The 13,768-nt window shown below is 40.6% G+C and overlaps 1 protein-coding gene across 2 annotated transcripts in view; it reads left to right on the plus strand.

Moving 5' to 3' along the window:
* The window catches only part of Mak (male germ cell associated kinase), a 63,529-nt gene that overhangs the window by 37,669 nt on the left and 12,092 nt on the right, over positions 1–13,768 (plus strand). For both annotated transcript variants that reach the window (XM_074082906.1, XM_074082908.1), the window contains exon 11: positions 7,471–7,631. In XM_074082906.1, coding sequence (XP_073939007.1) covers positions 7,471–7,631 — 161 coding nt within the window. The remainder of the gene's footprint in view (positions 1–7,470; positions 7,632–13,768) is intronic.

Below are 13,768 nucleotides of genomic sequence, written 5' to 3' on the forward strand. Positions count from 1 at the left end.
GCAAAGACACCTCCAAAAAGGAGAACTATAGGCCAATCTCCTTAATGAACATTGATGCAAAAATCCTTAACAAAATAATGGCAAACCAAATTCAACAACACATCAAAAAGATTATTCACCATGACCAAGTAGGCTTCATCCCAGGAATGCAGGGGTGGTTCAACATAAGAAAATCAATAAATGTAATAAACCACATTAACAGAAGCAAAGACAAAAACCACTTGATAAGATTCAACACCATTTCATGATCAAAACTCTAAGAAAACTAGGAATAGAAGGAAAGTACCTCAACATTATAAAAGCTATATATGACAAACCTATAGTGAGCATTGTACTTATTGGAGAAAAACTGAAACAATTCCTTCTAAAATCAAGAACTAGGCAAGGATGCCCACTAGCTCCACTCCTATTTAACATAGTACTGGAATTCCTAGCCAGAGCAGTTAGGCAAAAGAAGGAATAAAAGGAATACAAATAGGTAAAGAAACTGTCAAAATATCCCTGTTTGCAGATGACATGATCCTATACCTTAAAGACCCAAAAAACTCTACTCAGAAGCTCTTAGACACCATCAATGGCTATAGCAAGATAGCAGGATATAAAATCAACATAGAAAAATCATTAGCATTTCTACACACTAATAATGAACAAACTGAAAAAGAATATATGAAAACAATTCCATTTACAATAGCCTCAAAAAAAATCAAATACCTAGGTGTAAACCTAACAAAAGATGTGAACGACCTCTACAAGGAAAACTATAAATTTCTGAAGACAGAGATTGAAGAAGACTATAGAAAGTGGAGAGATCTCCTATGCTCATGGATTGGTAGAATCAACATAGTAAAAATGTCTATACTCCCAAAAGTAATCTACATGCTTAATGCAATTCCCATCAAAATTCCAATGACATTCATTAAAGAGACTGAAAAATCTACCGTGAAATTTATATGGAAACACAAGAGGCCACTAATAGCCAAGGCAATACTCAGTCAAAAGAACAATGCTGGAGGCATCACGATACCCGATTTCAAACTATATTACAAAGCAATAACAATAAAAACAGCATGGTACTAGCACAAAAATAGACATGAAGACCAGTGGAACAGAATAGAGGACCCAGATATGAAGCCACACAGCTATAACCAACTTGTCTTTGACAAAGTTGCTAAAAATATACGATGGAGAAAAAGCAGCCTCTTCAACAAAAACTGCTGGGAAAACTGGTTAGCAGTCTGTAAAAAACTGAAACTAGATCCATGTATATCACCCTATACCAAGATTAACTCAAAATGGATCAAGGATCTTAATATCAGACCACAAACTCTAATGTTGATACAGGAAAGAGTAGGAAGTACTCTGGAATTAGTAGGTATAGGCAAGAACTTTCTCAACGAAACCCCAGCAGCACAGCAACTAAGAGATAGCATAGATAAATGGGACCTCATAAAACTAAAAAGCTTCCGTTCATCAAAAGAAATGGTCTCTAAACTGAAGAGAACACAGTGGGAGAAAATATTTGCCAGCTACACATCAGACAAAGGACTGATAACCAGAATAGATAGGGAACTTAAAAAACTAAATTCTCCCAAAACTAATGAACCAATAAAGAAATGGGCAAGTGAACTAAGCAGAACTTTCTCAAAAGAAGAAATTCAAATGGCCAAAAAACACAGGAAAAAATGCTCACCATCTCTAGCAATAAAGGAAATGCAAATTAAAACCACACTAAGATTCTACCTCACCCCCGTTAGAATAGCCATCATTAGCAACACCACCAACAACAGGTGTTGGCGAGGATGTGGGGAAAATGGACCCTCTTATACTGTTGGTGGGAATGTAAACTAGTACAACGACTCTGGAAAAAAATTTGGAGGCTACTTAAAAAGCTAAACATTGATCTACCATTTGATCCAGCAATACCACTCCTGGGGATATACCCAAAAGACTGTGACACAGGTTACTCCAGAGGCACCTGCACACCCATGTTTATTGCAGCACTATTCACAATAGCCAAATTATGGAAACAGCCAAGTTGCCCCCCTACTGATGAATGGATCAAGAAAATGTGGTATCTATACACAATGGAATTTTATGTAGCCATGAAGAAGAATGAAATGTTATCATTCGCTGGTAAATGGATGGAATTGGAGAACATCATTCTGAGTGAGGTTAGCCTGGCCCAAAAGACCAAAAATCGTATGTTCTCCCTCATATGCGGACATTAGATCAAAGGCAAACACAACAAGGGGATTGAACCTTGATCACAAGATAAAAGCGAGAGCCCACAAGAGAGATGTGAGGACAGGTAAGACACCTAGAAAATTAGCTAGCATTTGTTGCCCTCAACGCAGAGAAACTAAAGCAGATACCTTAAAAGCAACTGAGGCCAATAGGAGAAGGGGACCAGGAACTAGAGATAAGGTTAGATCCAGAAGAATTAACCTAGAAGGTAACACACATGCACAGGAAATTAATGTGAGTCAACTCCCTGTATAGCTATCCTTATCTCAACCAGCAAAACCCTTGTTCCTTCCTATTATTGCTTCTACTCTCTCTTCAACAAAACTAGAGATAAGGGCAAAATAGACCTGCACATCCATGTTTATTGCGGCACTATTCACAATAGCCAAGTTATGGAAACAGCCAAGATGCCCCACCACTGACGAATGGATTAAGAAAATGTGGTATCTATACACAATGGAATTTTATGCAGCCATGAAGAAGAACGAAATGTTATCATTCGCTGGTAAATGGATGGAATTGGAGAACATCATTCTGAGTGAGGTTAGCCTGACCCAAAAGACCAAAAATCCTATGTTCTCCCTCATATGTGGACATTAGATCAAGGGCAAACACAACAAGGGGATTGGACTATGAGCACATGATAAAAGTGAGAGCACACAAGGGAGGGGTGAGGATAGGTAAGACACCTAAAAAACTAGCTAGCATTTGTTGCCCTTAATGCAGAGAAACTAAGGCAGATACCTTAAAGCAACTGAGGCCAATAGGAAAAGGGGAACAGGAACTAGAGAAAAGGTTAGATTAAAAAGAATTAACCTAGAAGGTAACACCCACGCACAGGAAATCAATGTGAGTCAATGCCCTGTATAGCTATCCTTACCTCAACCAGCAAAACCCCTTGTTCCTTCCTATTATTGCTTATACTCTCTCTACAACAAAATTAGAGATAAGGGCAAAATAGTTTCTGCTGGGTATTGAGGGGGGGAGCGGGAGGGGGTGGAGTGGGTGGTAAGGGAGGGGGTGGGGGCAGGGGGGAGAAATGAACCAAGCCTTGTATGCACATATGAATAATAAAAGAAAAATGAAAAAAAAAATCATTATGTAGATTTTTAAACTGTTGGAAAAAAAAAAGAAGCAGGCTTTTTTCCTCTTTTGTACCATAATTTTCACTTGATTTATTTGGTGGTACCAGGGTTTGAACTCCAGCCTCTCCCTTGCTGGGCAGTGGTCTTCCATTCGAGCCACTCTCCTGGCTCTCCTACTTTATTCTTCACTGGTATGATTGTATCTATGAAATTCAATAAAAGAACATTTTCACTGGTTAAAAAAAAAAAAAAAAAAAGGGCAAAATAGTTTCTGCCAGGTATCAAGGGGGTGGATGAGAGAGGGAGGGGGTGGGGTGAGTGGTAAAGGAGGGGGTGGGGGCAGGGGGGAAGAAATGACCCAAGCATTGTCTGCACATATGAATAATAAAAAAATAATAATAAATTTAAAAAAAATAAAAGAGTCTTGCTCTGTTGTCTAAGGTGGTTTCAAACTCCAGGACACAAGTAATCCTCCTGCCCCAGCCTCCTGAGCAGCTGGGGCTACAGGTGTGCCCCCATCCTTGGCTCACACTTGTGAATTGTGATCGTCACTATCCCCATTTGAAATTCACATGCCTGCTTGCAGAAAGCAGAGAACCATATGTGAAATTAATGGTTTCTTCTGCTGCTGATAAGATTCTCATTATTGGCTTTCCTGCTGTTCTCACCTTCTTTTAAGCATTTTCTGAACCTTACTGGAAGTTTACTGTCTCTGGCAGCTCCCTTCCTTCTTGTGAGTTAGGTGGTCATTACTGCATTATTCAGCTTTTAAAGTCAGGAGGGTTACATTTTGGTGAACATTTTGGAAAGAAACTTTCAGGTTTTTTTTACCTTAGAAGAGGAACAGGGAAGAAAGTTACATCATGAACAGTGAAACTTACCTATAACTGCTGGCATTGTGCACTGCAGAAGTCTGCACTTTGGGGCACACATACCTCTAAAGGTACATAAAAATCTCTCAAGGAAACATATGCTTCTAAGTCAAGCCATTTCTGGATCCTTGCCTTCCATAGGTATTCTTCCCTAAAATACATGAATTTGAGAGAAAGCCCATTTAATCTGTACTTTAGACAAGCAAGCTACCCCATTTGGCCATTTTAAGTCTTATACAGCCCTAGGGTGTAACAGCCCTAGAGGTGGTGAAAAAGGAAGGAATCAGAAGACTAACACCTTCTGTTCAAAAGACTTTTTGTTGTTCCTTGTCTTGTACATATTTCTCTTAAGGGGAAAACACTGCATTAGAAATAGGGTATTTTGGTGTCATTCACCTGTTGTCCCAGTTACTTAGGAAGCTAAGGCAGGAAGATCACTTAAGACCAGGCTAAGCAACATAGCCAAGACCCTGTTCATTTAAAAAAAGAAAGGAAGGAAGGAAGGAAGGAGGGAGGGAAGGAAGAAAGAAAAAGAGGAGGGGAGGGGAAAGGAAGGGAAAGAGAGAAAAGAGAAATAGGGTATTTTAGCCTGTGTTGGAAAGCATGGAGATTCAGAACCACTGAAGCACAATGGGTTAGAAGTGTTCTTTTAAACATACTAGAATATTCTGTAGAACCATCTGTTTTTTTCACAACATATGCATAAGCCGGGTGCAGTGTCTCACACCTAGGGAGGCAGAGATTGGGAGAATCTTGGTCCTAGGCCAGCCCTGGGGACAAGGCTAGCAAGACTTCATCTCAACTAATGGCTAGGTGCTGTGGTGAGTGCCTGTCATCCCAGCTACTCAGGGAAGCATAAATAGGATTGTGGTCCAGGCTGGCATAGGCATAAAGCAAGATCTTATCTCAGAAATAGCCAATGCAGAAGGGCTGGTGGAGTGGCTCAAGTGGTAGAGCATCTGTCTAACAGGCCTACAAGCCTGAAGCCCTGAGTTCATCCCCCAGTACACCACCACCACCACCCAAAAAAAAAAATGCACAGGTTACAAAATTTTTAAAGTATTACAGCTAAGTTTATGGAATAAAGTTTAACTTACCAAGTCATATGGTAAAATACTCCAATTGTAGTCATCCCTAACATGATTTCATCTGATATTTGTTTCATATATTTTTATCTGCTCTTGATAAGAAACAAGAGATAAATTTATGATGAAAATTATAGATGTGAACTTAAAGATATTCAGGGATTTATATCTTTTTAAAGAAACAATTCTTCAGGTTTGGGAGCAAAAGAGATTAAAGACTGCTTGAACACTTTAAAAAAAACTTTTTATTCTAATTTTGGCCAAACTTCATTCATATATTTTTGAGGGTGGTTAAGTTTGAAGCAAAACCTGTACCTAAGATTAAAGTTGCAGCCCATATACCTGATTCTAGCAAGGAGGAAAAAATAGGCAAATTTCTCCAACATCAATTATCCTTTTTCTCTTGAAATTCTTTAGAAAAGTAAAAACTATCTGACAATGAAATTTTCATGTGGGTATTTCTTCCACATTTTTACTTTCTAGTGTCTTTCAATAGTTCCCTATACTTCTGGGAATATATTTATTATTATTCTGCTACCCTCTATTAAACACCTACTTAAGTTTTACTTAAAATCTTCCTCCTCGAGTAGAAATCTCTGCACAGTAAGACACTGAGACTCAGATAGGTCGGGTACTTTGCCCAAGAGCAGATGAGGCTTAATCCAAATCCAGGTCTTTCTCTCTTGTATACCATGGCACTAGGAGCTCAAACACTTGGTGAAGTGAACAAATCTATTCTTTGCTCAGTCTTTTAAGCTGCTGGGGCTTCCCTCATAAAGAACACAGGACACCAAATATTAAAGTGTAAACCTTTTATTCAATGGTTGTCTTTTTTAATGAACAAAAGCAATGTATTTGTATCATACATGTGTTTCTACTCAGCAGACATTTATTGACTATGTAGTTGGTACTAAGCAAAGGTCTGATACAGCCTGTCCTCAACTCATCAAATATGCGGCAGCAGAAACATGACCTTTAAAGAGTTTTTGTACAAGAGTGTGTATTGAGCACCTCCTATGAAGCAGCTGCAAGGAGCCCTTGAGTTCTGCTTGTGGGCTTAATAGGCAGGATTGTGCTTAGCATGTACAAGGCTCTGGGTTCAATCCCCAGTACCACCAAAAACAAGGGGGCAGGGGAATGGGTAGAACTTTCATAAGTGATGAAACTATGATGGGGTAATGGGAGGGGAAAGAAGTCAGAAATGGTGGGGCTATTTCCACCATTAGCAAACCTACCTTTTAGGAGGCCTACCGCAGAGCAGGTAGTCAAAATTCAAAGGCCGACCAAGTTGATGTCCATTTCCAAGGGTGAGGAATTGGTGAGTGGGAGTGGATGTGGCAGTGTGAATTTATAGGTGGCACCTGTGAATGCTTGGAGTAAGACAGGTTGGGCTGGACAGTACAGCTAGGCCCATGCAAAGAATGAGGCTATTTAGAGGGTGGTTTTAGGGCGCTTGGTCAGTCATGAGGGCTCTTTATAACATACAGAGTAATAGGCAGCAAAACAAATTACAGTCCCATCCTCTGGGAGTGGATGGCTGCCCCGTCTACTGCTGTTTGATTAGAATGGTCTCAAGAACAAGGCAGAGCTAAGCATGGAAGCTGGAAGTCCTCGAGTCTTACACAGGAACTGGGCTGGGGGACAGTCAGTCTTAATGCTGACGCCACAGTGAGCCTGTCCACAGAGAGGGGTCTATTCTGCCTCCTGGGGAGTAGGACTTCTCAGCAAATACGGCACCTGTTTTCTGTGCACGCCAGGAGGACAGTTGAAGTTTTATGTGGGCGCTTTCCCAGCCCTTCTTTTCTCAATGAGTTCTCTTAGCCCATCCAAACCATACCCTGAACTACCTTACCTCATGAATTACTTCAGAATGGGTGAAGATGACTATGACTGTCTTCCCTTCCAACACTTGGTCTTCCCAGATTGAGTCCACAAGCAGCTTCAGAAAAGATAGCAACATATGATACACAGGTAGTTGCTGTCTGTTCTAACACCACTCTCACGTACTGTGTGGTACCAGAAATGATTCTGTGTGTTGCCTAAAGGATCGAGGAGTTGTCATTTGGCATTCTTACCAGCAACAGGATTCCAGTGGTTTCTCCTTGACTGACTTGAAACACTGTAGAAGTGGGAGGACCTCTCAGTTTTTGATCTGTAATTAACTACCTTATGTTCACTTTCAAGGCTTCCTGAGTCAGTACCCTCAGGCTCCAGCCACTCCACAGGGGAAAACAAGAGCTTGGAAAACAGGAACTTAACTGCTGCTATTTCCCTAAAATCTGATGCTGAATTGTCAGCTTCAACAGCTAAACAGTACTATTTGAAACAGTCAAGATACCTTCCAGGTGAGTGGAGAAAATAACATGTCTATTACTAACAGAATATACATAGGTCAGGCTCGGGTGCCTTGGGATCTCTGAAAAAGTGAATAAAAAGTGCAATCACAGAGCTCTTTGATGGCTGCACCTTTGTTGCCAAGGACATTTTGGACTTCCCACCTCTGCCACTAAAAGTCTACTTAGAAATACAGAGCAGGGACTGGAGGTGTGGATCAAGTGGTAGAGCACCTGCCTAGAAAGTATAAGGCCCTGAGTTTAGAACCCCAGTACTAACAAAAAAAAAACCAAAAAACAGAAATGCAGAGCAGCCAAACATGAGAATAATAAACATGCTTCCCCAAAATACTGCCCCCCAACCAAAGCTATGCACATAGTAAATGATAAATTTTACTGAAGCAGTTCTGCACCCCATTACAACTTTTTATGAAATACAGATTTTTTATATTGTTTCATAAATAATGTGATGTATTTTTTTACAAGATCATTCTGACTGTTGGGTAAAACATGTTAGAGACTCATAGAGGCAAGAACACTAGTCAAAAGGCTATTGCATGTATCCAGATGGGAGAGGATGACACCTTGTTCCATAGTGAAGGAATTAGAGACAGAAGTGAGTACAATCTTTTGGTAGTGGAATTCCATAGGATTTGAGGATAGAGTTGCCTGGGTGACAGCACAGAATGGAAGAATCAGTGTCAGCTTTTGAGTTTTTGACTTGGCAGTGTGGTGACTTTACCTGAGAAAGGGAAGATTGGAAGGACTGGAGTGTAATGGTAGAGAATCAAGAGCTGAGTCCGGGACGCCTATTAAAGATCTGAGTCAATCTGTCTACTGGATAACTGGGTATGTGAGGCTAGAGTGTTGGGGTGAAGATCCAGACAAACGGGAGATTTTATGATGTATTCAGAAACAGCATTTTGTTCTGTAGATACAAGTTTAAAAATGGGTTTGAATTCAATTTAATCTAAAAGGGAATCATTTCAAAAACACTGTGTGTCTCTATGAATATATGGAGTCCTATGAGATGAGGAGATGACCTCTTATGTGTTTCTGTGGTCATGGTCATTTACAGTTCTCTAAATGCAGTGGGAAGGCCACTGGGTTCATCTGAAGACTTGCCTTTCACTTCTATGCATAAGCCATGGTCTTCACTTACAGGCTTGCTGGGGAAGAATGGGGAAGGCAAGAGATTGATATAACATTTTTCTGTTTACCTTTTATACAACTGTATACATTTCAGCCCTAGAAATCCAATTGAGACCCCCTCCTATCATTAATAAAATCATTGGGAGAGAAAAATGAAACTAGAGAAAAGGTTCAGAAATAGATGACAGGAGGCATAGAGGGTGAAGAAGGTTAGCCATAGGTGACGGGTAAGTTGACATACAGAGCAGATCAAGGCTTTAGGACTGTACTCTGTGCTGATGGGTAAGGAGGGAGCCATTGGTGTACATAAAAGAGGTTGAACAGAATGGCACGAAGTTATCAAGGGCAGAACAAAACCTAGGGTTATAACTCTAGGCATTGGAATAACTGCCATTGTTATGACTCTGGGGCCAGCCTCAGACTTGGTAATAGGCCTAAGAAAAGCTGGGTCATAAAATGAGAAAAGTGTACACAGCTAGATAAGAGAAATAGGAAAAATATACATGTACCTTATTAGTTGCATATAACAAATGAGTTTACATGTATCTTGTAAAATAGATTCCGATTCTTTTTGTTTAGTGGTTTGTTTTTTGGGACTTGAACTCAGGGTCTCACGCTTGCTAGGCAGGCACTCTACCACTGAAGCCACTCTGCCAGTCTGAGGTTCTGATTCTTGTGAGGGATGGGGCTTAGAAAATTCGCTGTACAGTAAAGTTTTGACCAATGTCAGATGTGGAAGTGGTATTTGCTAGCCTTTTTAATTTGTTTTGGTCACTTGTGACAAATGGAAAATATTTTGAGTTTTTGGAAACCCCTTAACCTTAAAAATCCCTATTCTTTCTTCCTCATAAAGCCCAAATTTTACCCAGTTTAAGAAAGAATATTCTATTTTTTGACAACATATCATGATTCTTAAAAGCAAGAAAATGTTTTTTAAGTCATTCTAGTTTTCTGTGTAGGAAATTTTCATGTCATTACTTCTTAAGATGAGAATTTGCCTGCTCATTTCTTTACAACCAATCTGTAAAAATGGCAGTTGTCATTTAGGTTCCTATAGAGTTCTGTCATGGGTTGCAGGCCACTGCAACCCTACTGTGATCTCAGGTAGTTACTCTTAGTTTCTCATTCAGGATTTTCTGGAGAGGAGTAATTCCCAAGGAAGAAGCCTTTACTGCCTTCTCCCCAAGCTCCCTAAGCAACGTAGATTTTGCATTTGGACAAACAGCATTTATGAGCATGTTTTACAATAGTGTCTCTAGGTGACTAAGACATTTCCTGATTTTTACCTCCCTTTGTGCCTCTCTGTGCATTTCATTCATTGTTGTCATTCACTCATTCAAGAAGCATATATATGTAGGGCTAGGGATTCCCAAATGAGAGCAAGACAGGCCTTGTCCTTAAGGAGCTCACCATCTTGAGAGAGAGAGAGAGAGAGAGAGGAGAGAGAAAAGGGAAACATTAAATGCAAGAAACAGTGGTGGAGCAGAGGAGAATGAGTTCATCCCACTTGGAGGCAAGTCAGCTGGTCCTTAAGTGATAGGTAACCCTTCTCCATGCCAAAGAGGGAAACTTCTCTAGGCGCTTTGGGTAGCATGATTATTCGTTTGTTAGTTCAGGCTGTGATATTCATTAAGTTCCTAATAAGTGCCATGAACTTCCTGTTCCAGGCATTGCTATTTAGCACTGACAAAGGTAGACAGGTCCCTGCTCTCCAGGAGGTTAGCTTCTAGTGGAGAGCAAAAATGAATAAATAAATTTAATAATAATAATAATATAAAGAGAGAGAGAATTAGAATGTAGTGTCAGAAGTGCTACTGTGAAAGCTGAGAGGTGAACCAGAGTAAGAGGAAGGAGGTTGTGGGGAAAGCCAGTCTTTAGGGCAGACAAATTTGGATTTTATTCCTGGTCCACTGCAGAGTTTTGTGAGGGCTTCAGGAAATGAACAGCATCTGATTATATATTTAAAAGACCCTCGATAAAGAACAGATTGGCTGGACGTGGTGGCACACACATGTAATCCCAGTACTTCAGAGTCTGAGGCAGGAGGATTGTGAGTTTGAGGCCAGTCTGTGCTACATAGTGAGACCATGTCTCAAAAAAGGAAAACAAACACACAAAGCTAAGTTTTAAAAACAAAAAAAGTAAAGAAAAGATTACTTGAGAACAAGACTAACAGCAGGGAGCTGATTAGGAAGCTACTACAGCCTTTGAAAGGAAAGATAAAGATGACTTAAAGGGCAGTGGGTTCTGTTATGTTTCAGGAATGGACTTGCTGGTGGATCACTGGTGGAAAATATGGGGAAAGTGAGTTTGGGCGGATGGTGGTGCCATGTACTGAGACAGGAAAGACTACGGAACAGGAGTGGGTGGGAAAAGGCCACCTAACCTGTTTTGGGGCATTGCATTTGAGATGCTTGGGAAGCATTTCAGTGAGGAGAGGAAAGCTCAAGCAAATAGTGAGATAGAAGAGCCTGGAATGCTGAGGAGGAACCCAGGCCCAAGATATAATGCACGCAGTCTTCAAAGGATTGCATAGGATCACCGGGGAGACATTGTGAGAGGGAACGGTGGGCTTTCCTGCAGAGGTAGAGGAGGAAAAGCCCACAAAGGGGAAAGGAGGCAGCAGACAGATAAGGAGGTAATTCAGAAGGTCGTATCCAGGCTAAGAAGGGAAAATGTACAGGAAAGTGTTGTTTGCTGCTGAGCAGTTGAAGGAATAGAAATCTCCCTGATGACCTGAATGGTTTCAGTCTGGAGTTGTTGAAGGCAGATCCAGGTGGGAGTGGGGGCTGAAAAGTGATAAGAAGTGAGAAATTAGAGACTGAAAATGTAGATGACTATTTGCAGTATTTGCTGTGAATAAAACTTAGAAATGGAGCCAAATCCAAGGGAATTTGGGGGGTGGGGGGAACACAACACAATGATTCTTTAACAGTGAAGACTCCAGAGTAGGCGGAAATGATCACTTCCAAAGGGAGGAATTGATGATGCAGGAGAGGAGGAGGGGGGTGGGAAATGGGTTGAAGGCGTTAGGAAAGTGAGACGAGTTGAAATTATGATCATAAAGGTTCAGGTGCACTTCTGAAAAGAGCGAAAATACTTGTGTTGTAATCCTTTGCTACAGGTAGCATTGAAACCCATGAGAGTTCTAGTCTGACTACAAAAGCATGGATGTAACAGAATTCCCAGAACATTACATCCATGGAGAACACTTTTCTCTGTTTTAAAAAAAGAAAAGATATGAAATACATTTCACTGACTGAAATTTAGCAAACCAGTGATTTGTCCCACTTCTAGAAGGGGGCCCTCTGGTAGAAATAACTATAACTCCTTGACAACAATCAGTGGATCCAAAGCACCCCATTTTCATGGTTCTGCTTCCTGATGGGGATTTCAAGAGTACATTTCAGGCTATTTGAGACCTCTTTGAGCATTGTCTTTTTAAAAAGAAAGATCTAACAAATATCTCATGTTATTTGGGGTCAGAAGTATGGCTGTAATTGAGACTTAAAAACTAGACTCAAAATGACAAGAATTTCTGAAATCTAAACTTGAGCCTTACTGTTACCCTGTTGACATTCTTTTCTTGAAGATGTCCCCGCTCTCCTGAGCTGGATGAGATTCGAACCTAAAATTGAGTTCAGTACAGTCACTTGGACAAACATTTATTGAGCACCTATTGTGAACCAGGAACTGTGTAAAGGATAGAAACATGAATAAGAAACAATCCCTGACACTTATTTATGATTCAGTTATTTGTATAATTAAATATCCTCAGGAATAAGGAAGAATAGTATCACTGGGGACCCTCTTTTTTTACCCTAAAATCAAGTATAAAGGTCTTATATCAACCTTTAGGATTATGGGAGCTCTAGAAATGTGCCATATAATTACAGGGCAGAATGACATTATACTACAAGGACTGGCAGATCTGTGACACTGACCTTCAGGGAAAGACACGCAAGCGTCATAGTTATGACCTGCTACTGACCGGCTGTGTACTTGGAGCAAGACTTTGAGGTTGTGTTTTCTGTTACTTACAATGGGACTGCAGTCATCTGTCAGCTCACCCTGTAAGCCTTAGATACTTAATTATTGCAAGGTAGTTAAAATAGAGTATGCAATGCAAAGCTAACGATCTCTCAGTGGTGCCCTCTGGTCTCACCCCTGCTCCTAGAACCAGGACTCAGAGCATGAGCCATTGCTACCACTGCCAGCTGGCAGAGCAGCATGCTCCATAGCACTTTTGAAACCCTGGTGGATGGATCCTTCTCTCTCCCCATTTATCACTTACCATCCTCCCTCCCACCATTATTCAATGTCCTGTGGCATTTCTGGGTTAGCTTCTCCTACTTCACTTTAAATTTCTTAACATGATACACAGAGTCCTTGCGACCTGGATCCCCCCAACCCCAGCCTCATGTAGCGCCACCCCTGTTCTTGCGGCTTCCGTGGTAGCCATCTCTGAGTTCTCCATCTCAGGTCCTCAGTCCAAACTGTTGCCTTGCCCAGGAACGCACCACTCCACCCCTAGTGACTCACAGTTCAGCTTAACATTGCTTTGTTTAAAGAAAGACTCAGTTGCCTCTGTCACTTACCTCCTCCCCAGGTTCTTCTAAGCAGTTTGCACACTGTTCATGATGTATGTAACTCCCTTCTTGTGAGCGTGTGAGAGCCAGGCGAGCAGAAGTGGTGTGGTTTTGTTGCCTCTTTTCTCCCATGCCACACATGCTGCCTGGCATGTAATTAGGTGCTCAGTAAATATTTGCTAACTGGCTTCTAAATTGTCTTTTGAGACGAGATTATCCTTATGTGGTGATCTATCATTGTAATATCAACTGTATTAGTTTCTGCCTCTTCCTTTTTGGTATATGGAAGATGTTTAATAAAAGCTTATATACACTAATACACACTAATAATTTATAATTCTTAGATGTATCTATTTCTAACAAAATTGGAATCTTAAGAACTTAATTAAACCAATTATCTTCAATAGT

The sequence above is a fragment of the Castor canadensis genome, chromosome 8 (assembly GCF_047511655.1).
Source record: "Castor canadensis chromosome 8, mCasCan1.hap1v2, whole genome shotgun sequence".
Taxonomy (NCBI): Eukaryota; Metazoa; Chordata; class Mammalia; order Rodentia; family Castoridae; genus Castor; species Castor canadensis.